The sequence below is a fragment of the Lepidochelys olivacea genome (assembly GCF_965140295.1).
Source record: "Lepidochelys olivacea isolate rLepOli2 genome assembly, chromosome: 11".
Lineage (NCBI taxonomy): Eukaryota > Metazoa > Chordata > Testudines > Cheloniidae > Lepidochelys > Lepidochelys olivacea.
This window is the reverse complement of record NC_140421.1, coordinates 80,287,822-80,309,822: the sequence shown is the minus strand read 5'-3', so window position 1 is coordinate 80,309,822 and position 22,001 is coordinate 80,287,822. Positions and strand designations below refer to the sequence as shown.

Sequence of the window (22,001 nt, the reverse complement as noted above, 5' to 3'; positions counted from 1 at the left end):
GGGCTGGGGGGGAAGGGAGGGGGGCTCGGCCGGCTCCGCGCTGGGGTTTGGGGGTGAGGGGAGGAGGCTCGGCCGGCTCCCCGGTGAGGGGCGGAGGAGTTCACTCATTCTCTACGCAGGCTCCCGCACTCTTCCGGCCTGGCGTGGGACCTCAGAAGAAAGAGGGGGAGCAGGGCTGGGGGCAGCAGGGGGCGGGGCCTGAATGCCAGCCCTCCTGTGGGGCTGGGGCCCCGAGACACAGGGCCCTTCGGCCCGTGCAGTAATCCGCCCCGGGCAGGGGGGTGAAGGGGGATGCAGGGGCCAGGCTGGGATGGGGATGCGGGGCAGTGGGTCCACGGGAGGGCAGTGGGTGGCGGGTCTGAAGTGCTTGAGGAGGCGAAGCCTCCCCGAACTGGGCAAGTCACGCTGGACGGGGCGCACCTCCCTTCGGAGCCAGCCACCTTTGAAGGGTTGGAGTTGGGAGGGCCCGAGACAGGCGTGGCACCAGCACCTGGACCGTGGCCCCGCGCCAGCCGGAGACCCTGCTCCCTCGCGGCTTCTGCCCCTGTGGCCCCGCCCTGACTGTGCCTTTTCCCCAAGGCCTTGCCGGCCACGGCTTGCTCCTCTCTGTCCTGTTCCCCATGGCCCTCACACCTCTCCTTGCTCTGAGAAGCCCCAGACTGCTTCCGGCCTCCAGCACCGGTGCCATGAAATCGGTCATGAAGACGGGACTATTGCAAGGCATTTTCAGCGCACGGCGAGCAGGCAGATGCGGTTTTCTGCTTTCCTGGCAAACGGGTTCCAGTGATTTGACAGCAGCGTCCCTGGTCAGCAGCAGCCGGCAGTCAGCGGGAACTGGGGGCAGCGAATCCCCCCCCCCAAGTGTTTGTACTTGCTCAAGTCCCAGAACGGGCCAGGGGAGCGCTTGGCTCGGGCGGAGGGTGTGAGCAGCAGGAAACGTGGTGTTCTGGGGGTGGAGGAAAGGAGGGACTCAGTGAGCAGCAGACGGGGGGGGGCACAGGGAGGGGTGGAGGAAAGGAGGGACTCAGTGAGCAGCAGACGGGGGGGGCACAGGGAGGGGTGGAGGAAAGGAGGGACTCAGTGAGCAGCAGACGGGGGGGCACAGGGAGGGGTGGAGGAAAGGAGGGACTCAGTGAGCAGCAGACGGGGGGGCACAGGGAGGGGTGGAGGAAAGGAGGGACTCAGTGAGCAGCAGACAGGGGGGGCACAGGGAGGGGTGGAGGAAAGGAGGGACTCAGTGAGCAGCAGACAGGGGGGGCACAGGGAGGGGTGGAGGAAAGGAGGGAGACAGGACTCAGAAAGCGCCAAAGCGGGCAGGGGAGTGGGGTGGAGGAACTCAGCAAGGAGCAGGTGGTGGGGGTCTCAGAGGGGTCTTGCGGTTCGGTGGCCTGCGAACGGTAGTGTCTCAAGGAAGGGGGTGGAGGGACGTGCAGGGTGGGTGGGCCTTGGGGGACAGGGCTCAGGGGGCTGGGGCCTTGGGCTGACCCAAGGGACGTGGTGGGGAGAGGGGAGTGGCGAGGAGGCCAAGCAGGGGCTGGGCAGAGCCGCGGTCAGGCCTCGGGGAGCTTCCGGCGCTGCTCAGCCTCCCCAAAAGCCAGAGCGCCGTGACGCCACCCCAGCCGTGCGGGCAGTAGCACACCTTTGCCGAGACGCCACCTCTTACAAGTGACCACTTTTGCCAACTTCCATGAGTGGTCACTCTGGGCACGTGTTACCCTAATTTCTTAAACGGTCAAGGGCTGGGGCCCCTCCTTTGGTGTTCTCTGGAGCCCCTTCCTCTGCTTTGCCTTCTCCACGCTTGGACACGTTCTTGCTTAGGGGAGAGCAGGGAATGGGGCTGTCCGAGCCATGCCTGGCGTGGCTGCCCGCTCCGGTCCCCAGCAGTGACCCGAGAGCCTCCAGCACCGGTGCCATGTTTACAGGGCTCAGTGCAGGGAGGGAGGCCCGGCCCAGCCTGCATCCCAACTTCAGGGAGACTCAGTGCAGCCAACTGCTCCAAAGAGATACGCTGCGCCACTCGCTGGTGCCTGCTTGGTGCTCCCACTTGCCTATCACAGCTCCCTGGCCTCTGCTTGGCGTGCAAGGCAACTCCCCGCCTCTCCCTATTGCGCTTGAGCCATCCAAGTCAGAGCGGCTTCGTCCCAGGAAGGGTGTTTAAATGTGCATTTGCTAGTCGCTGACTGGCCCATGCAAAGAGCACCTGGGGCTGTAATTGGAGGCCGGACCAGGAGCTCCCCTCCTTGCTAGGCTGTGCCACAGGGGTGAGTCTTGCCACACTCTCAGAAACTCCCCAGCCCCTGTGTGGGGGATTGAAGTAGGTGGTACATACCAGCCCCATACCCACCGCCCGCAGCCATCGCTCTCTCCCCTCTGCCTTCAGAGCTGGGTGGCCGGAAAGCAGTGGCTGCTTTGACCTTTGTGTTTATAGGGGTGGCTATGGCCCCCACAAGCCCTCCCCCCCAGCACTGCTCCCTGGGTGTGTTCGTTCAGTGTGCTGCCCAGCTCTGCGCAGATAGCGGGTCCCGCAGACATCGACAGCACGACCCAGTGTCGCTAAGTGCTGAAGGCTGGAACGTCCTCTCCTTCCTGACGCTGCCAGGAACGGCTCAGTCGGTGGCGGGACTGCCCACTGCCCCCTCGGCTGAACAAAGAATTAAGGCAAAGTGCCCTGACATTTATAGACTGAAACAAACATGTAGAATACACAACTAACACCCCACCTTACGTGTGTCCTGACAGCGGTTTGTCACCTCCCCTTCCTCCTGATATCTTGGACGCAACATTCCTCTCCATTGATTTATCAAACCAGCTTGTACTAGCCTGGGCTGTATCTCTATGAGCTGGGCTATAGTTATGTAGATCTCTAGTGCCCGGTACACTAGCAACAACTTTGCCAAATTCATGTACTGGGCAGTGAACTTGTGAGCATCTGCTTTAATACATGGCCTGGCTTGGTTTCACAGCCTCTGGTTCAGGACTCAGATCTTGCGCCAGGCCCACTGCTCCAGGCTTCTTCTCTCTACTATCCCCCAATCTATGGTGATTACTGAGGGCGGCAGTTCTCCTCCCAAACTGAGGGAATCCTACATTAGTCAGTAATTAGAGACAGAACAAATCTGTGAACATTGAGGAGAGTTTATAGCCATATTTGACAATTAAGAGAAAGTGAGGAAAAATCGAAGAAGATTTACACACATTAGCTAAGCAGACAGGAAAAAAGAAAAATCTGAAAGGTTTCATAGCAAACGGGTCTTTAAAGCAAAACCACACAATCTTTATGCAGAGATTACATCAGTAACCCATCAAGAGAGGGAAAGTGATCAGCATGGGGCGGGAGGGGTGCAGTAGAATTCAGTAAGTGAAGAAAGGGGGGAATCTGTGCAGCAATATTTGATGATTGGAGAGAAAAGCGGCAAGATTGCAGGGTAGAATATCTGCAGGTTAAATTATTCCATGGTGGAGCAGGAAAAGTGAATGGGAGGTATGTCAACTTTAGCCTCAAAATATTATAGTAAAAGCATGTTCTTAACGGTGCACAGTTGAGCAGTCTCAGTTACCATTGCCAGAATCAAGGATGTCTGGGCTCTGTTAATTCAGCCCCCATGTGTCTGTGCCTTGCCATATAATCTCCAGTGACAGGACCACACACTGCAGCGCTCATTAACGCAGGACCCTGCCTCATTCAGGGTACATCTACCCTGCAAAGCCCCCCAAAACAACACAAAAAAACCACTGCAGTGAGTCTCAGGGTCTGGGGCAGGCGACTCAGGGTTGTGGGGCTCCGTCCGCAGGGCTAAAATAGCCGTGTCAAGGCTCGGGCTGGAGCCTGAGGTCTGAGATCCTCCCTCCTTGCCAGGTTTCAAAGCCCAGGGTCCCACCTGAACCCAAACACCCACATTGCTATTTTAGCTCCAAAGCCAAGTCAAATGGCCTGTGCTCTGAGATTCCCTGACTCGGGTCTTTATTTGCAATGTAGACGAACCCTGAGGGAATTTTAAGCTCTGAAGTCTCTGAGGGAGCCAACATGTCCCTGACCCATCTCTGGAATTCAGTGGCTCCCCTTGACTTGCCCCAGGGCCGTAATGGAGCTGTGTGTGTAAATGGCAAATCACCCCCAAACAAACATCTCCCCTCTCTCTGTGTCACCCTCTCTGCTCTGTCTTAATTACTCTGGGCAAAACACCCTGATTCCCTCCGACAACCCATGTGTGGGCTTAATTACATTTTCTCTGTCTGTGTCCCAAATTGTTCCTTTTCCTTCTCTGTTTGTGGTGCTGGAAACTTTAAAATTGAAATCCATGTTCTGGGGCTTCTCTGCAGACCTTATCTGGGCTGAGCTGTGACCTGCAGACTTGGAAATAACAACACTTAGATGCCCCATGAAAGATAAAATCCGTCTTCGGTTTGAGGCTCTGCCACATCCTGGGTGCAATCCAGACCGGGCAGAGCAGACATGCCAGCTCTCGTGAACTGATCCCAAGAGTCACCATTTCTGAGTCAAATTAAGCCTCACACAGAGATCTCCTGGTAGAACGCTCAAATGTCAGGGTTTTTTTTCCACCTGAGGCTCATTCTTAAAATGGGTTTCCAGCCAAACAGGAGTGACCTGCCCTAAACAAAGGAATGTGCTTCCTCCATAAGGCAGTTACTTCTACAGCACTTGGAAAGACCATGAGAAATCTCTTACATAGCAGGTAAACAAAGCTAACAAGTGGGGGGGAAGGGAGAACTTCAGCTGAGATAGAAAGAAGTGGGGAGGGGCCAACCCTCAAACAAGCAATTTAATCAGCTGGAAAAAAAAAAAACCCTGACATGTGAGAGCTCTAAAAGTGAGGCTTCAATGTTACTTTGAAATTCTGTCAGCTGCCCCAGATGCGGCAGGGCTCCAGCTGTCAGCCCCAGGTGGCTGCTCCCCTGCTATCCTGGGACGTGGGAGAGGGAACCCCACTGCAGCCCCCCCTTTCTGGGAAGGGTGAAGGACCCTAAGGAGCAGAGATGAGGCTGGGGGCTGTAGGAGACTGAAGTGAGGTGGATGGGGGCTGATGGGGGGGGGCTGCATGGACGGTGGGTTCTGAGCTGGGATGGGATGAGTGCTGGGAGGGTGCACTGAGTGCAGTGGGGGTCAGTGGGGTGGGGAGACTGGAGTGATGGCGTGGTCACGATGGCGGCTGGGGGGTTGAACTGGGGGGCTGAATTGAGGGGTTGGGTGGGGACAGAAGTGATGGGGGGTTGGGGAGACAGGATTAATTGCTGGGCAGGAGACGGGCACTTGTGGGCCGAGAGCTCCTGTAGCAGGGACCAAAATCACCTTATCCAGTATGTGAGAGAGTGCGGGACACTGATTCTCACATGCGCACACACTAAGCTCTGATGGGCAGGGGAGGGGAGGTCAAACAAGACTGACCTACAAACACAGTACAAACTTTTATTAAAATCTCATGACTTCTGGGCAATTTCATGATTTTGGGAGGTCAGACTCATGATTTTTGATCTCCCCAAACTGGCAATACTGCACTGATGGGCAAAGAGAGAGGTAGCAAATTATGACAGGACCCTGTTGCCTGATTTTAGGAGGTTAATATTATGAGTTAGCTCATATGGATTATAGGCTCAGATCAGAAGATAAGAAGTTTCTTGTCCCAGAATCAGGCTACATAGAGTTTGCGAGGACCCTTGGGATGTACAACAAGGACACTCACACTGAGACAAATGTAGCCTTAAAGACTTTTATAGAGATACATGGAATAGTAACCAAACAGCAATCAAGTGGTAAAATGATCAGAGTTGCAAAGGCAATAATGCTGGTCTAGAGATACATGTGATATTATGCACTATCAAGCTTTGGATTAATACACTCACAGTCTTGCATTATAATCAGGGCTGACGACAGAATTGCCGGGCTCCTGGGCAAAGGGGGAGCATGACTTTGGGCCCCTGGAAGGGGCAGGGCCTCATGCAGAAGGGGCGGGGCTTCAGGCTTCCTGTAGCCTCCCTTTTGCCCCCTCTCCCCATCAGCAGCATTGGGTGCCCCCTACTGCTGCTGCCTGGCCAACGATTTAAAAGCGGCCAGGAGCCCCGAGCTGCCAGAGGCACTGCTACTGCTCTTTAAAAGCAGCAAGGAGCTTCCTGCTGCTGCTTCCCGGGCCCTTTTCAGTCACCCGGGCCCCTGGGCAATTGCCCCCCCTTTGCCCCACGCCCTGCCGTCAGCAGCCCTGTTTATAACCCGGAGGTAAGAGACCAAGGACCGGCCTTGCCTCTGGCATGCCACGAGAGTTCAGGTCAAGGTCCCTCAATTCTTGAGTGAGAAGGACAGAGCTTACGAGAAGCTAGAGAGCTAAGAGCTATAGAAGACTGACAAAGCTAACTTAAGAGTTTTACTTATCTGACTGACTTAACACTTACAGTTCAGAACTAACAGAGTAATAAACCAAAGGGCAATAAAGAGAGAACTAAGAAGCCTCTTAGGCATGGTGGGTCACCCTTGTCACAGAGCTTTAACACCTGAGCCCTCTTTCTATGTCCAAACTTCATTTCCTCTCCCACAGAAATGTTGGGGTACACTTACTTCGTAGGCTGGTACGTTTGTATATATTGATAACATATATACACATATTAATGACATTAGCTCATTCTCTTATTTCTGCCCTACCTGGTTATTTCGGTTCTTTTCCAAGTTCCAAGTTGAGGCATGCCTGTTAAGTTTAAAGAGGGTATGCAGTTAGGTAGCCCCCCAGACACATCCTTTACCTATCTGGGTTAAAGGTTGCAACCACATATGGACCTTATGCTTTTACTCATCAGCACCTATCTAGGTGAAAGGTCCTAAACTGACATACACTAACTTTGCCTTAAAACAACATACAGGGTGTGGCCTGTAGGTCCCTTGCATTGCAGCCAAAAATACTCTAATATAAATCTCTACACATTTTATAACCTATTATAATAAAACAAATAGTCAAACCCATAAGAAAATAAGAATCCCATAAGAAAAGATATATAGGCAAGTAAGCAAGCTAGCCCTATAGGCTTCAATATCCTCAATCTATCACAACTTTCTACCCCGGTCTAGGAGATGGGGAAAGGTAGAGAATGGGGAAAGGTAATTGTGTTGGGAATGTCCCCAGCCATCAGAATTTACCAGCCCCGGACCACAGGATGGAGAAAGAGTGAGATGGGAAAACGATGATAGAGGAACCCCATTCATCACAGTCTGTTACCGCGGGAGCAGAAAGTGGGGAAAGGTGAGAAGTATCAAACTGTGGTGGGAATGTCTCCATCCATCACAACTTACTGGCCTGGGACTGCAGGGTGGGGAAAGGCAGAAGCAGCAAATTGTGACAGGGCAGCAAAGGAGGGATGCACCCATGTACCAGAGCAACTTGTGCAGGCAGAGTTACACTGGCAGGGGAGGAGCAGGGAGCCCTGCGGGGGCAGGAGGGAGAACTGGAGGGTTTTCCCTACAGCCCAGGGGCAGGGTAATTGAACCCTACAGCTAACACCAGAAGAAGCTGGTGGCAGGGCGCTGACAGCTCCATGGCCCGAACTAGGGGACCAGCCCTTGCAGCTCAGCCCAGGGCTCGCAGACGGTGACATGCTGTGGGGAAAAGAGACCCAGTGATCCAGCACGCGAGGACCCCGGAGGCACTGAGCAGAGGAAGCCTGGGGCCCAGCCTGGCAGCAAAAGGGAATTGCGGTCGCTGCCTCACCAGCCCCCCGGGCCTCGGCTGCAGCCGCTGGGGCCCCTCGAGCCCTGGCTGCAGGCGGGGAAGGGACATTCCCGCTGCCCCCCCACCCCAAGAGACTCTCCCTGTGCAGAGATCCCAGCTCGGCCCCCCTGACTGGGATCCTGAGCCCTGCCCCCCAGCAGTGCCCCATGGGGAGAGAAGGGGAGACCTGCCCCCCCAGGGAGATGCTCCTGGTGCAGCCTGTGCGGGGCAAAGGCGCCCTGGGCTGCTCCCAGCGGGGTGGCTGCAAGTTCCTGCTTCGGGCAGAGGGAAGCTGCTGCAGCTCCCAGGGTTTGCAGGGGATGAGGGGGGGCAGCGAGATGTGGGGAGCCGAAAGGGGGGCAGGGGGCTGTGATAGTTAGAGGGCATTGAGAGGCAAATGGGAATGTGGCAGGGGGCAGGAGGGGGTTGAATAGGGATGTGGAAGCGGGGATGCAGGGGATGGGAGGGGGCCATGGGGATGTGGGAGGGGGGAATAAGAATGCAGGGGGCAGGGCTGCTGGAGGGAGGCTGGGGGAACACACAGGTATCAGGGGGAGAATTCTGGGGTTCAGGGGAGCAGAGCTGGACTAGAGGGAAACTCTGAGTGTCTGATAAAGGGAAGGAAAGGGGGGGCTGTGGGGAGGCTGGAGGGAGAACATGGAGCAAGCGCAGACTGGCTGGGAAGGGCAGGGCCAGAGGGCAGGAGGCGGGAGGGGGATGGGGAGAGATACAATGGCAGCTCCCCCAGGCCAAGGGGTAGGAGAGGGGGAGGAGCCCAATCCTTTCCCCTAGAAATGGTGAAACAAACACTGGGGGAGGGTGGACACTGGCAGGGTACTTCCGCCTAAGGGCTCAGCATTTACAAGGCAAATATCTGCCCACACAGCCACCCTGCTCCCCACCACACACACACCCTGCTCAGTGCTCACAATTTAGTCTGGTTTCAGAGTAACAGCTGTGTTAGTCTGTATTCGCAAAAAGAAAAGGAGTACTTGTGGCACCTTAGAGACTAACCAATTTATTTGAGCATGAGCTTTCGTGAGCTACAGCTCACTTCATCGGATGCATACTGTGGAAACTGCAGAAGACATTATATACACAGAGATCATGAAACAATACCTCCTCCCACCCCACTGTCCTGCTGGTAATAGCTTATCTAAAGTGATCATCAAGTTGGGTCATTTCTAGCACAAATCCAGGTTTTCTCACCCCCCACCCCCCTCTCCAAAAACCACACACACAAACTCACTCTCCTGCTGGTAATAGCTTATCCAAAGTGACTACTCTCCTTACAATGTGTATGAAAATCAAGGTGGGCCATTTCCAGCACAAAACCAGGTTTTCTCCCCCCCCACCCCCCCCAAAAAAAACCACACACACACACACAAACTCACTCTCCTGCTGGTAATAGCTTATTCAAAGTGACCACTCTCCCTACAATGTGCATGATAATCAAGGTGGACCATTTCCAGCATAAATCCAAGTTTAACCAGAACGTCAGGGGTGGGTGGGTGGGTGGGTAGGAAAAAACAAGGGGAAATAGGCTACCTTGCATAATGACTTAGCCACTCCCAGTCTCTATTTAAGCCTAAATTAATAGTATCCAATTTGCAAATGAATTCCAGTTCAGCAGTTTCTCGCTGGAGTCTGGATTTGAAGTTTTTTTGTTGTAAGATAGCGACCTTCATATCTGTAATTGCGTGACCAGAGAGATTGAAGTGTTCTCCGACTGGTTTATGAATGTTATAATTCTTGACATCTGATTTGTGTCCATTTATTCTTTTACGTAGAGACTGTCCAGTTTGACCAATGTACATGGCAGAGGGGCATTGCTGGCACATGATGGCATAGATCACATTGGTGGATGTGCAGGTGAACGAGCCTCTGATAGTGTGGCTGATGTTATTAGGCCCTGTGATGGTGTCCCCTGAATAGATATGTGGGCACAGTTGGCAACGGGCTTTGTTGCAAGGATAGGTTCCTGGGTTAGTGGTTCTGTTGTGTGGTATGTGGTTGTTGGTGAGTACTTGCTTCAGGTTGGGGGGCTGTCTGTAGGCAAGGACTGGCCTGTCTCCCAAGATTTGTGAGAGTGTTGGGTCATCCTTCAGGATAGGTTGTAGGGCCTCTCCTTCTGCCCCTCCACCCTCACGAACTTGATACAGTTCTGTGGTGACCTAGAATCCTATTTTTGACGTCTCCGACTCAAGGAATATTTCCAACACACCTCTGAACAACATACTAATCCACAGAGGCCTCCCTACCAACATTACAAAAAGAAGGATTCTAGGTGGACTCCTCCTGAAGGTCGAAACAGCAGACTGGACTTCTACATAGAGTGCTTCCACCGATGTGCACGGGCTGAAATTGTGGAAAAGCAGCATCACTTGCCCCATAACCTCAGCCGTGCAGAACACAATGCCATCCACAGCCTCAGAAACAACTCTGACATCATAATCAAAAAGGCTGACAAAGGAGGTGCTGTTGTCATCATGAATAGGTCGGAATATGAACAAGAGGCTGCTCGGCAGCTCTCCAACACCACTTCCTACAAGCCATTACCCTCTGATCCCACTGAGAGTTACCAAAAGCAACTACAGGATTTGCTCAAGAAACTTCCTGAAAAAGCACAAGATCAAATCCGCACAGACACAACCGTGGAACCTCGACCTGGGATATTCTATCTACTACCCAAGATCCATAAACCTGGAAATCCTGGGCGCCCCATCATCTCAGGCATTGGCACCCTGACAGCAGGATTGTCTCGCTATGTAGACTCCCTCCTCAGGCCCTACGCTACCAGCACTCCCAGCTACCTTCGAGACACCACTGACCTCCTGAGGAAACTACAATCCATTGGTGATCTTCCTGATAACACCATCCTGGCCACTATGGATGTAGAAGCCCTCTACACCAACATTCCACACAAAGATGGACTACAAGCCGTCAAGAACGCTATCCCCGATAATGTCATGGCTAACCTAACCTGGTGGCTGAACTTTGTGACTTTGTCTTTACCCATAACTATTTTACATTTGGGGACAACGTATACCTTCAGATCAGCGGCACTGCTATGGGTACCCGCATGGCCCCACAGTATGCCAACATTTTTATGGCTGATTTAGAACAACGCTTCCTCAGCTCTCGTCCCCTAAAGCCCCTACTCTACTTGTGCTATATTGATGACATCTTCATCATCTGGACCCATGGAAAAGAAGCCCTTGAGGAATTCCACCATGATTTCAACAATTTCCATCCCACCATCAACCTCAGCCTGGTCCAGTCCACACGAGAGATCCACTTCCTGGACACTACAGTACTAATAAACAATGGTCACATAAAGACCACCCTATACCGGAAACCTACTGACCGCTATTCCTACCTACATGCCTCCAGCTTTCACCCTGGACACACCACATGATCCATTGTCTATAGCAAAGCTGTGCGATACAACCACATTTGCTCCAACCCCTCAGACAGAGACAAACACCTACAAGATCTCTATCAAGCATTCTTACAACTACAATACCCACCTGCGGAAGTGAAGAAACAGATTGATAGAGCCAGAAGAGTTCCCAGAAGTCACCTACTACAGGACAGGCCTAACAAAGAAAATAACAGAACGCCACTAGCCATCACCTTCAGCCCCCAACTAAAACCCCTCCAACGCATTATTAAGGATCTACAACCTATCCTGAAGGATGACCCAACACTCTCACAAATCTTGGGAGACAGGCCAGTCCTTGCCTACAGACAGCCCCCCAACCTGAAGCAAATACTCACCAACAACCACATACCACACAACAGAACCACTAACCCGGGAACCTATCCTTGCAACAAAGCCCGTTGCCAACTGTGCCCACATATCTATTCAGGGGACACCATCACAGGGCCTAATCACATCAGCCACACTATCAGAGGCTCGTTCACCTGCACATCTACCAATGTGATATATGCCATCATGTGCCAGCAATGCCCCTCTGCCATGTACATTGGTCAAACTGGACAGTCTCTACGTAAAAGAATAAATGCACACAAATCAGATGTCAAGAATTATAACATTCATAAACCAGTCGGAGAACACTTCAATCTCTCACGCAATTACAGATATGAAGGTCGCTGTCTTACAACAAAAAACTTCAAATCCAGACTCCAGGGAGAAACTGCTGAATTGGATTTCATTTGCAAATTAAATACTATTAATTTAGGCTTAAATAGAGACTGGGAGTGGCTAAGTCATTATGCAAGGTAGCCTATTTCCCCTTGTTTTTTCCTACCCATCCCCCCCCAGACATTCTGGTTAAACTTGGATTTATGCTGGAAATGGCCCACCTTGATTATCATACACATTGTAAGGAGAGTGGTCAGTTTGGATGAGCTATTGCCAGCAGGAGAGTGAGTTTGTGTGTGGGGGGGTGGTGGTGGTGAGAAAACCTGGATTTGTGCTGGAAATGGCCCACCTTGATTATCATACACATTGTAGGGAGAGTGGTCACTTTGGATAAGCTATTACCAGCAGGAGAGTGAGTTTGTGTGTGTGTGGGTTTTTTTTTTTTTTTTGGGGGGGGGGGGGGAGAAAACCTGGATTTGTGCTGGAAATGGCCCACCTTGATTTTCATACACATTGTAAGGAGAATGGTCACTTTGGATAAGCTATTACCAGCAGGAGAGTGAGTTTGTGTGTGTGGTTTTTGGAGGGTGGGGGGTGAGAAAACTTGGATTTGTGCTGGAAATGGCCCACCTTGATTATCATACACATTGTAAAGAGAGTGGTCACTTTGGATGGGCTATTACCAGCAGGAGAGTGAGTTTGTGTGGGGGGGGGGGGGCAGCGGAGGGTGAGAAAACCAAGTTGGGCCATTTCCAGCACAAATCCAGATTATCATACACATTGTAAGGAGAGTGATCACTTTAGATAAGCTATTACCAGCAGAGAGTGGGATGGGAGGAGGTATTGTTTCATGGTCTCTGTATATAATGTCTTCTGCAGTTTCCACAGTATGCATCCGATGAAGTGAGCTGTAGCCCACGAAAGCTTATGCTCAAATAAATTGGTTAGTCTCTAAGGTGCCACAAGTACTCCTTTTCTTTTTACAATTTAGTCTTTGATTTACATGATTTGGGGGTCTGACTCCTGATGTTAAATGTTTTAGGTTGAGAGAACTGAAGAGGGCCCTGCTTTGATTTCTGTGCAGGATTCTGTGTCCAACCAGAGTCTCGAGAGCAACAGCAGGCAGAGTCCGACTGATACTTACTTTGGTTTGTTTTTCTGTTCAGTTCAGGCTCAGTCAGTTCAACAAAATTATGGCTGAGGGTCCGTTCTCATTCATGTATGAAATACCTGTGTGAGTCCAGAGGGGAAATGAGATCAGCATCGACCTGACTGTCCCTGGGGGCTGCAGGGGCAGCAGAGGGGGGCTCAGTCGTTAGCTGCCCCCAGCAGAGGTTCTGGTCATTGCTCAGGCCGAGAAGGCCGGTGTCAGCCTCTCTCTGAACTCGGGATACTGAAGCCCTAGAGCTCGCTGGGCCTCCTGGGGCAGATGCTGCTGCTGCCTCCGTTGTGATCTGGGAGGCCGGGCTGAGCAGTCGCTGCTCCCCCAGTGGGGTCTGTGCTGGGACAGACCATCACTAAACCTCCCTCTATGGCCAGGCAACGGGGGACGTCCTCCTGGGGCTGGAACCAACCCCGGGGGCGGCCCTATGTGGTCATCGTGGACTTTGAGTGTGGGCCCAGTGTGGCAGTGCCCTAGTGTACCCAGAACTGAATCTCAGAGACATTTTTCATTTTGATCACATACCTCTACATGACTAGCTGCATTGCCATACGCAGCTCCCTCAGCCCCAGTTCTTCTCACTGAGCTGTACACCCATGTGGGTTTACCAGTGTCCACAGGGAGCGGAACTTTCAGAGTGATCAGGGGAACCACCCCACAGATTTATCTCCTTCCTCATTCAGACCTTCTATAGCCATGTCTCCAGTCCCACCCCATGTCACCAGTCACAGTGTGTCCTCCTAGTCTCAGCTCAAAGTTCCAAAGCCAGCAGGTACCTGATCAATTCTGACAAATCCCTCCCTCAGCACCCATCCTGCAATTTGAGCAAGCCACTTGCAAACACCATTTCCCCAAAGTGAGGACTTAGCCCTCGGGAAGCTGAAGACACCAACCTTTCTCCCTCTGCTCCCATCTACATGCTAGTCTATTACCTGATCATCACCACCACCTCTCCCCATGTTTGTTTCCTTTCTACTTTGGACATGCTCCTCAACCAGCTGGGGCTATTCTCCCACTGCAAACCTGACCTGCTTCCTCCTTTCCGGCTTCCCTTGACATTCCTTTCTTATGGGTGATCTCTGTTCCTTGAGTTTCTTTATCTGCTCTAGCTTAATGGCCCACAGTAGTCACAGAGCCACCTCCAGCATCTCTGGCTACAGCCATGGGGCCAATTTCCAGAGGCCAACCTTAGATAGCTGCAGCTGGTAGCAAGGGAAGGGTGGCAATTACAAGGCTGAGCATGCTTGAACCTTGCAACAGTGGCACTAGGGACTCTAAATCCTCAGTGCCAGCCCTAGGCAGCTGCAGACTCTGCAGTTAAGTGCTTCCCTCCTCCAGGCCATGGCTTTAAGTACCTGAGATGCCCATCACCTGCAGCAGGGGCACTAATTCCCATACACCCCTCAGCTAGCACGTAGTCATGCAGAAAGTGAATGATTTTGAAGGCTGGGGTGCAGGAGGTTCCCATCCCTGAGCAGCAGCTCTGCAACAAGCTCACATGGCCCCCTGCCACTGTGGGACCAGGACCCTGTGAAGACAGTGGAGTTACCCTATGTATAACCAGTTCTGTCCAAAGCCTGTTGAAGTGACTGGGAGTCTTTTCATGGTCTTTAATGGGTTGTGTATAGAAGCAAAGGACCCCATTCTCGACCCTGGGAGCAAAGCGCATTCTGTGCTGCACTGGTTTACTATGGTAACAGTATAAGGCCTCACATTACCCAGTGAATAAGCAACACCTCCCACAGCACCTAACTTTTTCTGAGAGGCCTCCTGCCCGATTAAGAACAGTAAACCTGCTTTGCTTACCAAGGCTGAAAATATCTGGTAGTGTGGTCACAAAAGCAAGGCTCTTCTGAATTCAGGAGGGATTTTGGATGTGCACAGAACACAGACAGGACTGGTTCCCGCACGGTTACAGAACTGTGGTAAAGTGGAACAATTTTCAGCTTGTGTGATTGGAGGATATCTGGATCCATATGATAAGACTGTCCTAGATAAATGAGGAAAAGTTGAGGAGCCTTTGTTATTCTTTTCTTCCGCTCTTCGTTTCTGTGGGGAATTTCCCAGTGCAATATTACTGTCTTCCTTTTAAACAAAAAAAAACTAAAGAAAAAATGGTAATGGCTGTTGAAAATAGCAATTCCAGTCCGAGTTAGCACTGGGAAGACCCCAGCATTTGTCTCTCAATTTTATCCAGTTTTTCTACAGCAAGTTACAGCGGATCAGCATTTTTGATTTGGGAGAAATGAAGTAACAGCAGCCTAAACTGAGCTTGAGCACCCCTGAATGTTGAGTGTGTTCAAATCGGGAAGGCAGGTGCTAGATTCCCCTTTCTGAATACTGGAGAAATCTGGAAAGGAAAAGCCAATTTCTGCTTCCACAGCTCAGACCTGGAAATCCTCCTGCGGGCCTGGTACTGCACCTAAAGGTGCCCAGGCCCTCTAGCCTCCCCTCCCTTACTTTTCATTTTAACTTCTCCTGGTGGGGTCCCCAGGACCCCCCTTGCTAGGCGTCAGACAGAGAGGGGCACTGCTCACTCAGCCCACCCAGTTCCTTCCTTGGGGGCTGCCAGGCGAGGTCACCCCGGCGCCCCTAAGCCAGCCTGGGGACGCCTCGGAGGGCGACAGCGGGGCCAAAGCCTCGGGCAGGCCCGCTCCCCATTCACAGCGCCCGCTCCCCCTGCCCGGCCAGCTGCGGCCTCGCGCCCCGTGCAGAGCGGCCCGGGGAATGCTGGGAAATGTAGTTCCCGAGCGGCCCAGGGAATGCTGGGAAATGTAGTTCCCGCCCGGCCCCGCGGCCGGCTCTCCGGGGGGGGGGCAGCGGGCCAGGGAACTACAGCTCCCAGCGCCCCGCGGTTCTCGGCTCCCGGGCCGGCGGGGGCGCAGCGCGGCGCGGCGAGGGGAGGCGGCGGAAGCGGGGCAGCCCGGTACGTCCGGGGCCGGCGGGGGGAGCCCGCGGGGGCAGCGAGTGGGGCGGGAGCTGGGGAGAACGGACCCAGAGAGCGGGGGGAGGTCCGTGGGGGCCGGACTGTCTGTGCAGCCGGGAGATATACGGGGGGGGGGGTTAATTTCATCCCGTCCCTGTTTGTGCCCCCCCCCCGGTCCCTCGCTCGCTCGCTCCCCCCTCGGGAGGTGGCGTCCGGGGAGCCCCCGCCTTTCCCGGCACGGGCTCGCTGGCCTCTCCTTTTTGCCCTGTTTTCCCCCAGAAGTCTCACATGGCCATTTAAAGCCTCTGATTGGGGGGGTCCCGGGTTTCCCCGCGTTTCCCACCCATTTGATCAGCAGCGATTTGTCCTGGTTTAGGTGGGAAATTGTTGCCCTGGGCCATTCCCCAAGAGGGGTCGGGGTCGGGGTTCCTGGGGGCTGTTCGGGGGAGCCCTGAGACAGCTGCCTCGGGGATGGGGTGACCGTTCCCTGCTAGCAAGGGGGCACGGCGGGGCGCGGGAGGGGAAGGAAGGAAGGAGCGAGCGAGTCCCCCATGGAGCCCGCCCAGCCCCCTTGCTTCTGCTGTCCCCTAGCATGTTGTTCAGAGACTTTGTTACTGGGAGGCTTGAAAATCTCCCTGTGGGCTTAGCTGGCGGGGGGGGCCAGGTCTACGCTGGAATAAAGAGATCAAACGTTTCCCCAGCCTGGCAAATCGAGGGTGTCTGTCTGCTGGGAAAGAACCTGGGGGAATTGTGGTGTGAGATTAACTGAAGCCTGTTCTGAAACCTCCCCCATTTCCCTTCTCGCCCGGCCAGGCTGCAGAACGACTCCACGTTTCGCTCCAGCTCATCCTGTCCTCCCACGGCACAGGGCAGAGAAATGGCTGCAGCCGATCCAGTTCAGGTGGGGATGGCTGGGGGGTTCCTGCAGGGGGGAGAGAGGAAGTGGGAAAGTTTGGGTCGTCTGTTTTGGAGGTTGGAGTGGTCAGGAAATTCACGGGGTGGAGAAAGGGAGGAGGCCAGGGTGTGGTAAACCTGCTGGAACTTGTTTAATATGTGGCCTAGATTCTAGTACCAGAGCCATGAGGTCCGGAGGTGGAAATGCCCTAATTTATAGAAGAGGGCACAACCCGCCTAGTTGGGGCTAGGAAAACGGACCAGACTAACCAGCAGCTGCTGTGAGATATGAAGGTGGCACCCAGCAGTGAGGCTTAGGGAGGTGACTTGGCCCCTCATATCCAGCTCCTCACAATGAGGAGGGTGTTGGGCTTCCTACCAAGGAGCTCTCCCTGGACCCTGCTAGGGCTCCACCTCCTGTATCCGTCTCTGGCTAGTAGGTGTGTGATGGCTCTGCTGGGAGAGACAAGGGGCTCTCTCTTCATCCCCTCACCCTGGTGTTTCCTGGATGCTCTGAGTGGGGTGGGGGTGGGACTGTGGTGACTGCGAGCTACTCAGAGCTTCCGTTTGATTGGCTTCTCTCCCCCGTGAATAGTGGGGTGTGACTGGGCAGCAGGTCCCGAGGGTTTGATTCTTGCTCTTTCAGGGGCCGGTGACCTTCGAGGAGGTGGCTGTGTATTTCACCAGGGCAGAGTGGGCTCTGTTGGACCCTGCTCAAAGAGCCCTCTATGGAGATGTCATGCAGGAGAACTATGAGGATGTGACCTTCCTGGGTAAGGGTTCCTATCCCCTCGGTTCTTAGATGGGGAAATCTGAGTTAAGGTTCACGTCATCCCCACAATGCAATCTCTACTCTGCACTGTTTCAGCATTACCTGACTTTTGGTTTTACTAGTTGGTGCCCCAACCTGGCCCCACCCCCGCCCCTAAAACCCCACCACTGAGCCCCCACCCCAACTCCATTTCTCTCTGCTCCTCCCATCCTGGTGGCTCTGTCTAGCAACCACCCACACCCACATACTCAAAGTGGCCCAGGAGGCTCTCCCTCCTCAGGGTAGGAAGGGTGGTCTAGTGGTTAAGGCACAGGCCTAGGGCTCAGATGTTCTGGTTTTGATTCTCTGCTTTGCCACAGACTTCCCGCTTAGCTTTGAGAAAGTCACTTCACCTCTGGGTGCCCTAGATCCCACCTGCCCAATGGGGCTAATGCTGACCCAGCTTCCTAGGCTAAATCCATTCATGCCTGTGTGGTGATACAGGCAATGGAGGTATCAAGGTTTTGGCATTCACAGCACCCCTGGCAAGGAGTTCCGCAAGCTGACTGTATGTTGTGTATAGAAATACTTCCTTTTGTTTGTATCCCATCAGCTCTAAGACACCTGAAGGTGTATTTCCAGAACATACAAATGTTTTCACCTTTCTCCAGTGACAGTGCCTTCTTTTCCTATAAAATACTCAGGAATTAGAAATCAGCTCTTAAACATTGCAATCCATTTATACAATGCATTTGATATTTCTCCAGCACAAGTGAAAACACACTTCAGTTCAAGGTATAGTAAAGATTCAAAACATAAAAACAAATTTAAAAAATTGAACTCACACTTACAAATGACCGATCGAAAAGCCTGTTTTAGCCTCTGGAGACTGTTCACTTTTATAATGTGATATAGAAATCCTGAGTATTTATCTACAGTGACCCAACTGGATGAGTCTTAACTATGCCTTAATGAAAATACAATATGACGCTCTACATCTTAAATGTTAAGAAAATTTGCCCTCTAAACAATGTCATTTCAAGGGCATACTCAAATATTATGGAAGCTAGTAAAGGGACCTGTTCTAAGGCTGTAAAAACAGGTAGAACTAAGAGCACTCCAGGAATTGTTTTAAAAAAAATATTCCCAGGATCCATAGACCAATTGAAGAAAGCAAACATTGTTATTTTGGGATTGAGAAGCAGAGCTCTGTACAATAACTTCCTCTGATTTCCATCGGGAACAATTGAAATGTCTATTTCACCAAAATAGGACTGAATTATTCTATTATAGACTAAATAGAACTGAAATAGACTCTTAAACTGACAATAAAACTGACTAGCTTTGTGGGAGAGCCTTAAGGAGATCAGCATCATCAGATCCCTTCTCTCGGCCAAGGCTTGCCGGAACCTGCTCCCTCCTGACTCATCCTATCAGCTGGGTGACAAGGAGCTCTTTCTCCAGACAGTGATTTGAGTGCCCCTCTGGACCCCGGGCTGCTTGTGTTGTTGCTGGCTGTGGGGGCTGGCAGGGGGGTTTCTAAGTGGCACAGGCTCTCAGCTGCTCAGCTGGAGGGGGCATTTGAGAACCTCATTAAAGACCCTCTGTGTGCGAAGGGGTGGGAGTGGACAGAACGGTACAGCTGTCCCCTCCCGCTCCCAGCCACAGAGCTGCAGCAGCCTGCACAAGGGGGAATTTACATCTCCCAGCTGCTGCTCTGGGGGACAGCCCTACCAGCAAAGCAACTTCTAGCTCCTCTCGCAGCTAAGGGCTTCCGGATCCTCCGGTGCCAGCGGGGACAGGGAGCAGCAGTTCATTTTCTGGCTGTGCTAGGAAACTCAGGGAGGAGCAGAAGCCCTCTCTGCCCGCCCTAAATGGTGCCCAGCTCCCTCTGCCCTGGAAAGGGATCACCTTTCCCTGCTGGGGGAGCCGGGCAAGGAATTACAGCCACATACTGCTGCAGCAGATCTCATCTGTGGGCTCCGTGGTCAGTGGGTGAACAGCTGGCGTGGGGAGGCTAGCTCCCCTGCCCCTTCCATGCCCACCAAACTGATTGGTTGTAAACAGTTAATCCTGCTGCCCTGGGACAGGTTGAGGGGGCCCCGCTGCATGCTCAAAGGCTGATTTGTGCACTTCTCTTCCTGCCACAGTCACAGCTCTGCCGAGCTGCTCCAGCTGATCCTCGCACCAGTCGGTTACCACTGACACAGTGCACACGGCTGTGGGGCATGCAGATAAATCTGGTTTCCCATCTGTGGAACACAACAGAAACAATGACAAGTTCTCTTAGTCCTCTCTCATGTCTATTGTAGAGTCATAGATTTTATGGCCAGAAAGTACTATTCATCCATCAAATGGGGAGTCCTGTATAAGACAGGCTATAGAATTTCATCCAGCTGTTGCTGTATTCAGCTGAACACCTTGTGTTTGAATAAATCATCTTCCAGAAAGGCAGCCAGTCTTGACGTGGAGACTTCCTGAAATGGAGAAGTTTGTAGTTTGTAAATCTTTACACCAGCCTTACTGAACTATTTCCCATTGTTAGTGCCAGCTCAAGGGTTAAGGAAGGGGAGAGTTAAGGTTGTGTTGCAGGTGTGGCATGTATTTAAATGTATCATTTCCTAGTTTTCAAAGGTTTGTTTTTACCTACCATCCACATGCTGGGAGGACATGAAACAGCACTGGGCAATGTTAATGACATGAATGTAGTTCATGGGTATTTAATTACCTTGATTTTTTAGGTTTCAGAGTAACAGCCGTGTTAGTCTGTATTCGCAAAAAGAAAAGGAGTACTTCTGGCACCTTAGAGACTAACCAATTTATTTGAGCGGCCAAGGATGTTTGGTGAGGTGCCAGCTATGCCCGTTTATACCATCCGTGACTTTAACTGCTAGGACGCACTGTCCCTTCGCGGCGGGCAGCCCGGGCTAGGCTGACGGATGCCCCAAGGTCCTAACCACCCGTGACTTTAACTGCTAGAGCTCAGAGCTCCTTCGCAGCGGGCAGTCAATACTGACTGACAGGTGCCCCAAGAGTTTGCCCCGTGGAGGCGGCACAACTCAACGCTAGGCTCTTAGTACTCTCACCTAATGGCCAGGCTTTAGAGCCAAAACGGCTGAGGTTCTTTAATTGTGTTGGCTGCTTTACAGTAAACCAGAGAAAACAAGTCAGGCTTATGCACAAATGGTTACCAAAATTTATTAAGCTAGATTCTAATCATGTGGTTACGAAAGCTCATGCTCAAATAAATTGGTTAGTCTCTAAGGTGCCACAAGTACTCCTTTTCTTTTCTTGATTTTTTTAGTGGATTTTTTGCCAGTATAACTGTATCTACCTTAGAGCTTTTCCTGACACAGCTATGATAGTTAGCGGTGTGATTTTTCACATCCCCATCTGACAGAGCTATGCTGGCAAAACTTTTAAGTGTAGACTGGGAAGACTGTGTGTGTGGATTTTAGAGCACTTTAAAATATGATTGAACCCAAATATTTTGTAATCAGAGGGCAAAACTTTCAAGGCCGAACTTCTGCTGAATGCAAGAAAAATGGACAACATGCGTTGTCTGAAAGGTAGCAAATGTGGGGCTCAGTCTCACATTCATGGGTATAGCTCAGGTTCAAAGACCAGACCCAATCCAAAGCAACATCCAACCCTTGAGCCAACTCAAAGAAACAATGGGGGCCACCTACTAACCGAGATCAACGCCAAGTGATTGAGATCAATCGGGGGAAATCAGAACCGTAGTTTCAGCTCCAGCTGTGTGCAAGCAAATGTTACCAGAGCAAGATGATTTTGTTAAATGCTACCTTAGGTGTGGGGACTGTATCTTAGGAAGCTCTTTAACAAATCACCCCATAATTGGACCACAAACTCTTCCCTGAGTGCCCATGAAAAATTTGTCCAGCAAATTTCAAGGCATTCCGAAGAAACCTGTGGAATTTAGGGTAGTTAGAATAGTTGGTCTTTAAACAAAAAATAATATTTCTATTGACCTAGCTCTTGCCTCTGGGGGAGGTGGATGGCCTACCCTGACAGGAAAGCCCAGTGTCTACCCTAACGCCCTACAGTTTCAGTGTCTCAAGTGTAGACAAGCTCTGAGATGCGACATTCAATGATGCCCCTCCCACCCCCGGCAGTCCCTCCTATTCCTTACTGCACTGAACCCCACCAGCCCCTGCTCAATGGTCCCTGCTGTCCTACAACTCTCCCATTCTCTCTGGGTTTCCCTCTGTCATGAAGAAGCAGGTCCAAGGTAACTTCCCTTCTGGCTGGAGCCTTAACTTCCTGGAACATGGAGTTACTGCCTATGTGTTTTAGGAGCCTCTTTGCTGAGCAGTGTCTGGCTGTGTGTGTTCCCAGCAGAGACGGGGATAGTTAAATCCCTCATAAGCAGAGTCTCTTGCACCTAGGGAGCTGCCCCCAGGATTTCACTGCTGTAAAATGGGCTGGGGTTA

The 22,001-nt window shown here is 52.2% G+C and overlaps 2 protein-coding genes and 1 long non-coding RNA gene across 4 annotated transcripts in view; 1 reads left to right on the top strand and 2 right to left on the bottom strand.

Moving 5' to 3' along the window:
* The window catches only part of LOC311528578 (E3 ubiquitin-protein ligase TRIM39-like), a gene marked incomplete at both ends in the record, with an annotated part of 424,825 nt that overhangs the window by 309,791 nt on the left and 93,033 nt on the right, over positions 1–22,001 (bottom strand). The window lies entirely within an intron of this gene.
* The window catches only part of LOC311528094 (uncharacterized protein), a 50,426-nt gene that overhangs the window by 22,028 nt on the left and 6,397 nt on the right, over positions 1–22,001 (top strand). Inside the window, exons 5-7 of the mRNA XM_084642720.1 lie at positions 16,016–16,278; positions 16,716–16,803; positions 17,443–17,569. Coding sequence (XP_084498846.1) covers positions 16,016–16,278; positions 16,716–16,803; positions 17,443–17,569 — 478 coding nt within the window. The remainder of the gene's footprint in view (positions 1–16,015; positions 16,279–16,715; positions 16,804–17,442; positions 17,570–22,001) is intronic.
* LOC311528167 lies at positions 3,217–15,679 on the bottom strand. 2 transcript variants are annotated; one of them, XR_014713531.1, is made up of 4 exons: positions 14,783–15,679; positions 12,959–13,044; positions 6,650–6,692; positions 3,217–4,351 (listed from the first exon to the last, which is right to left on the bottom strand). It is a non-coding gene; the product is annotated as an uncharacterized lncRNA (long non-coding RNA). The 2 variants fall into 2 exon arrangements; XR_014713532.1 differs by lacking the exon at positions 3,217–4,351 and having other exon boundaries at positions 5,776–6,692.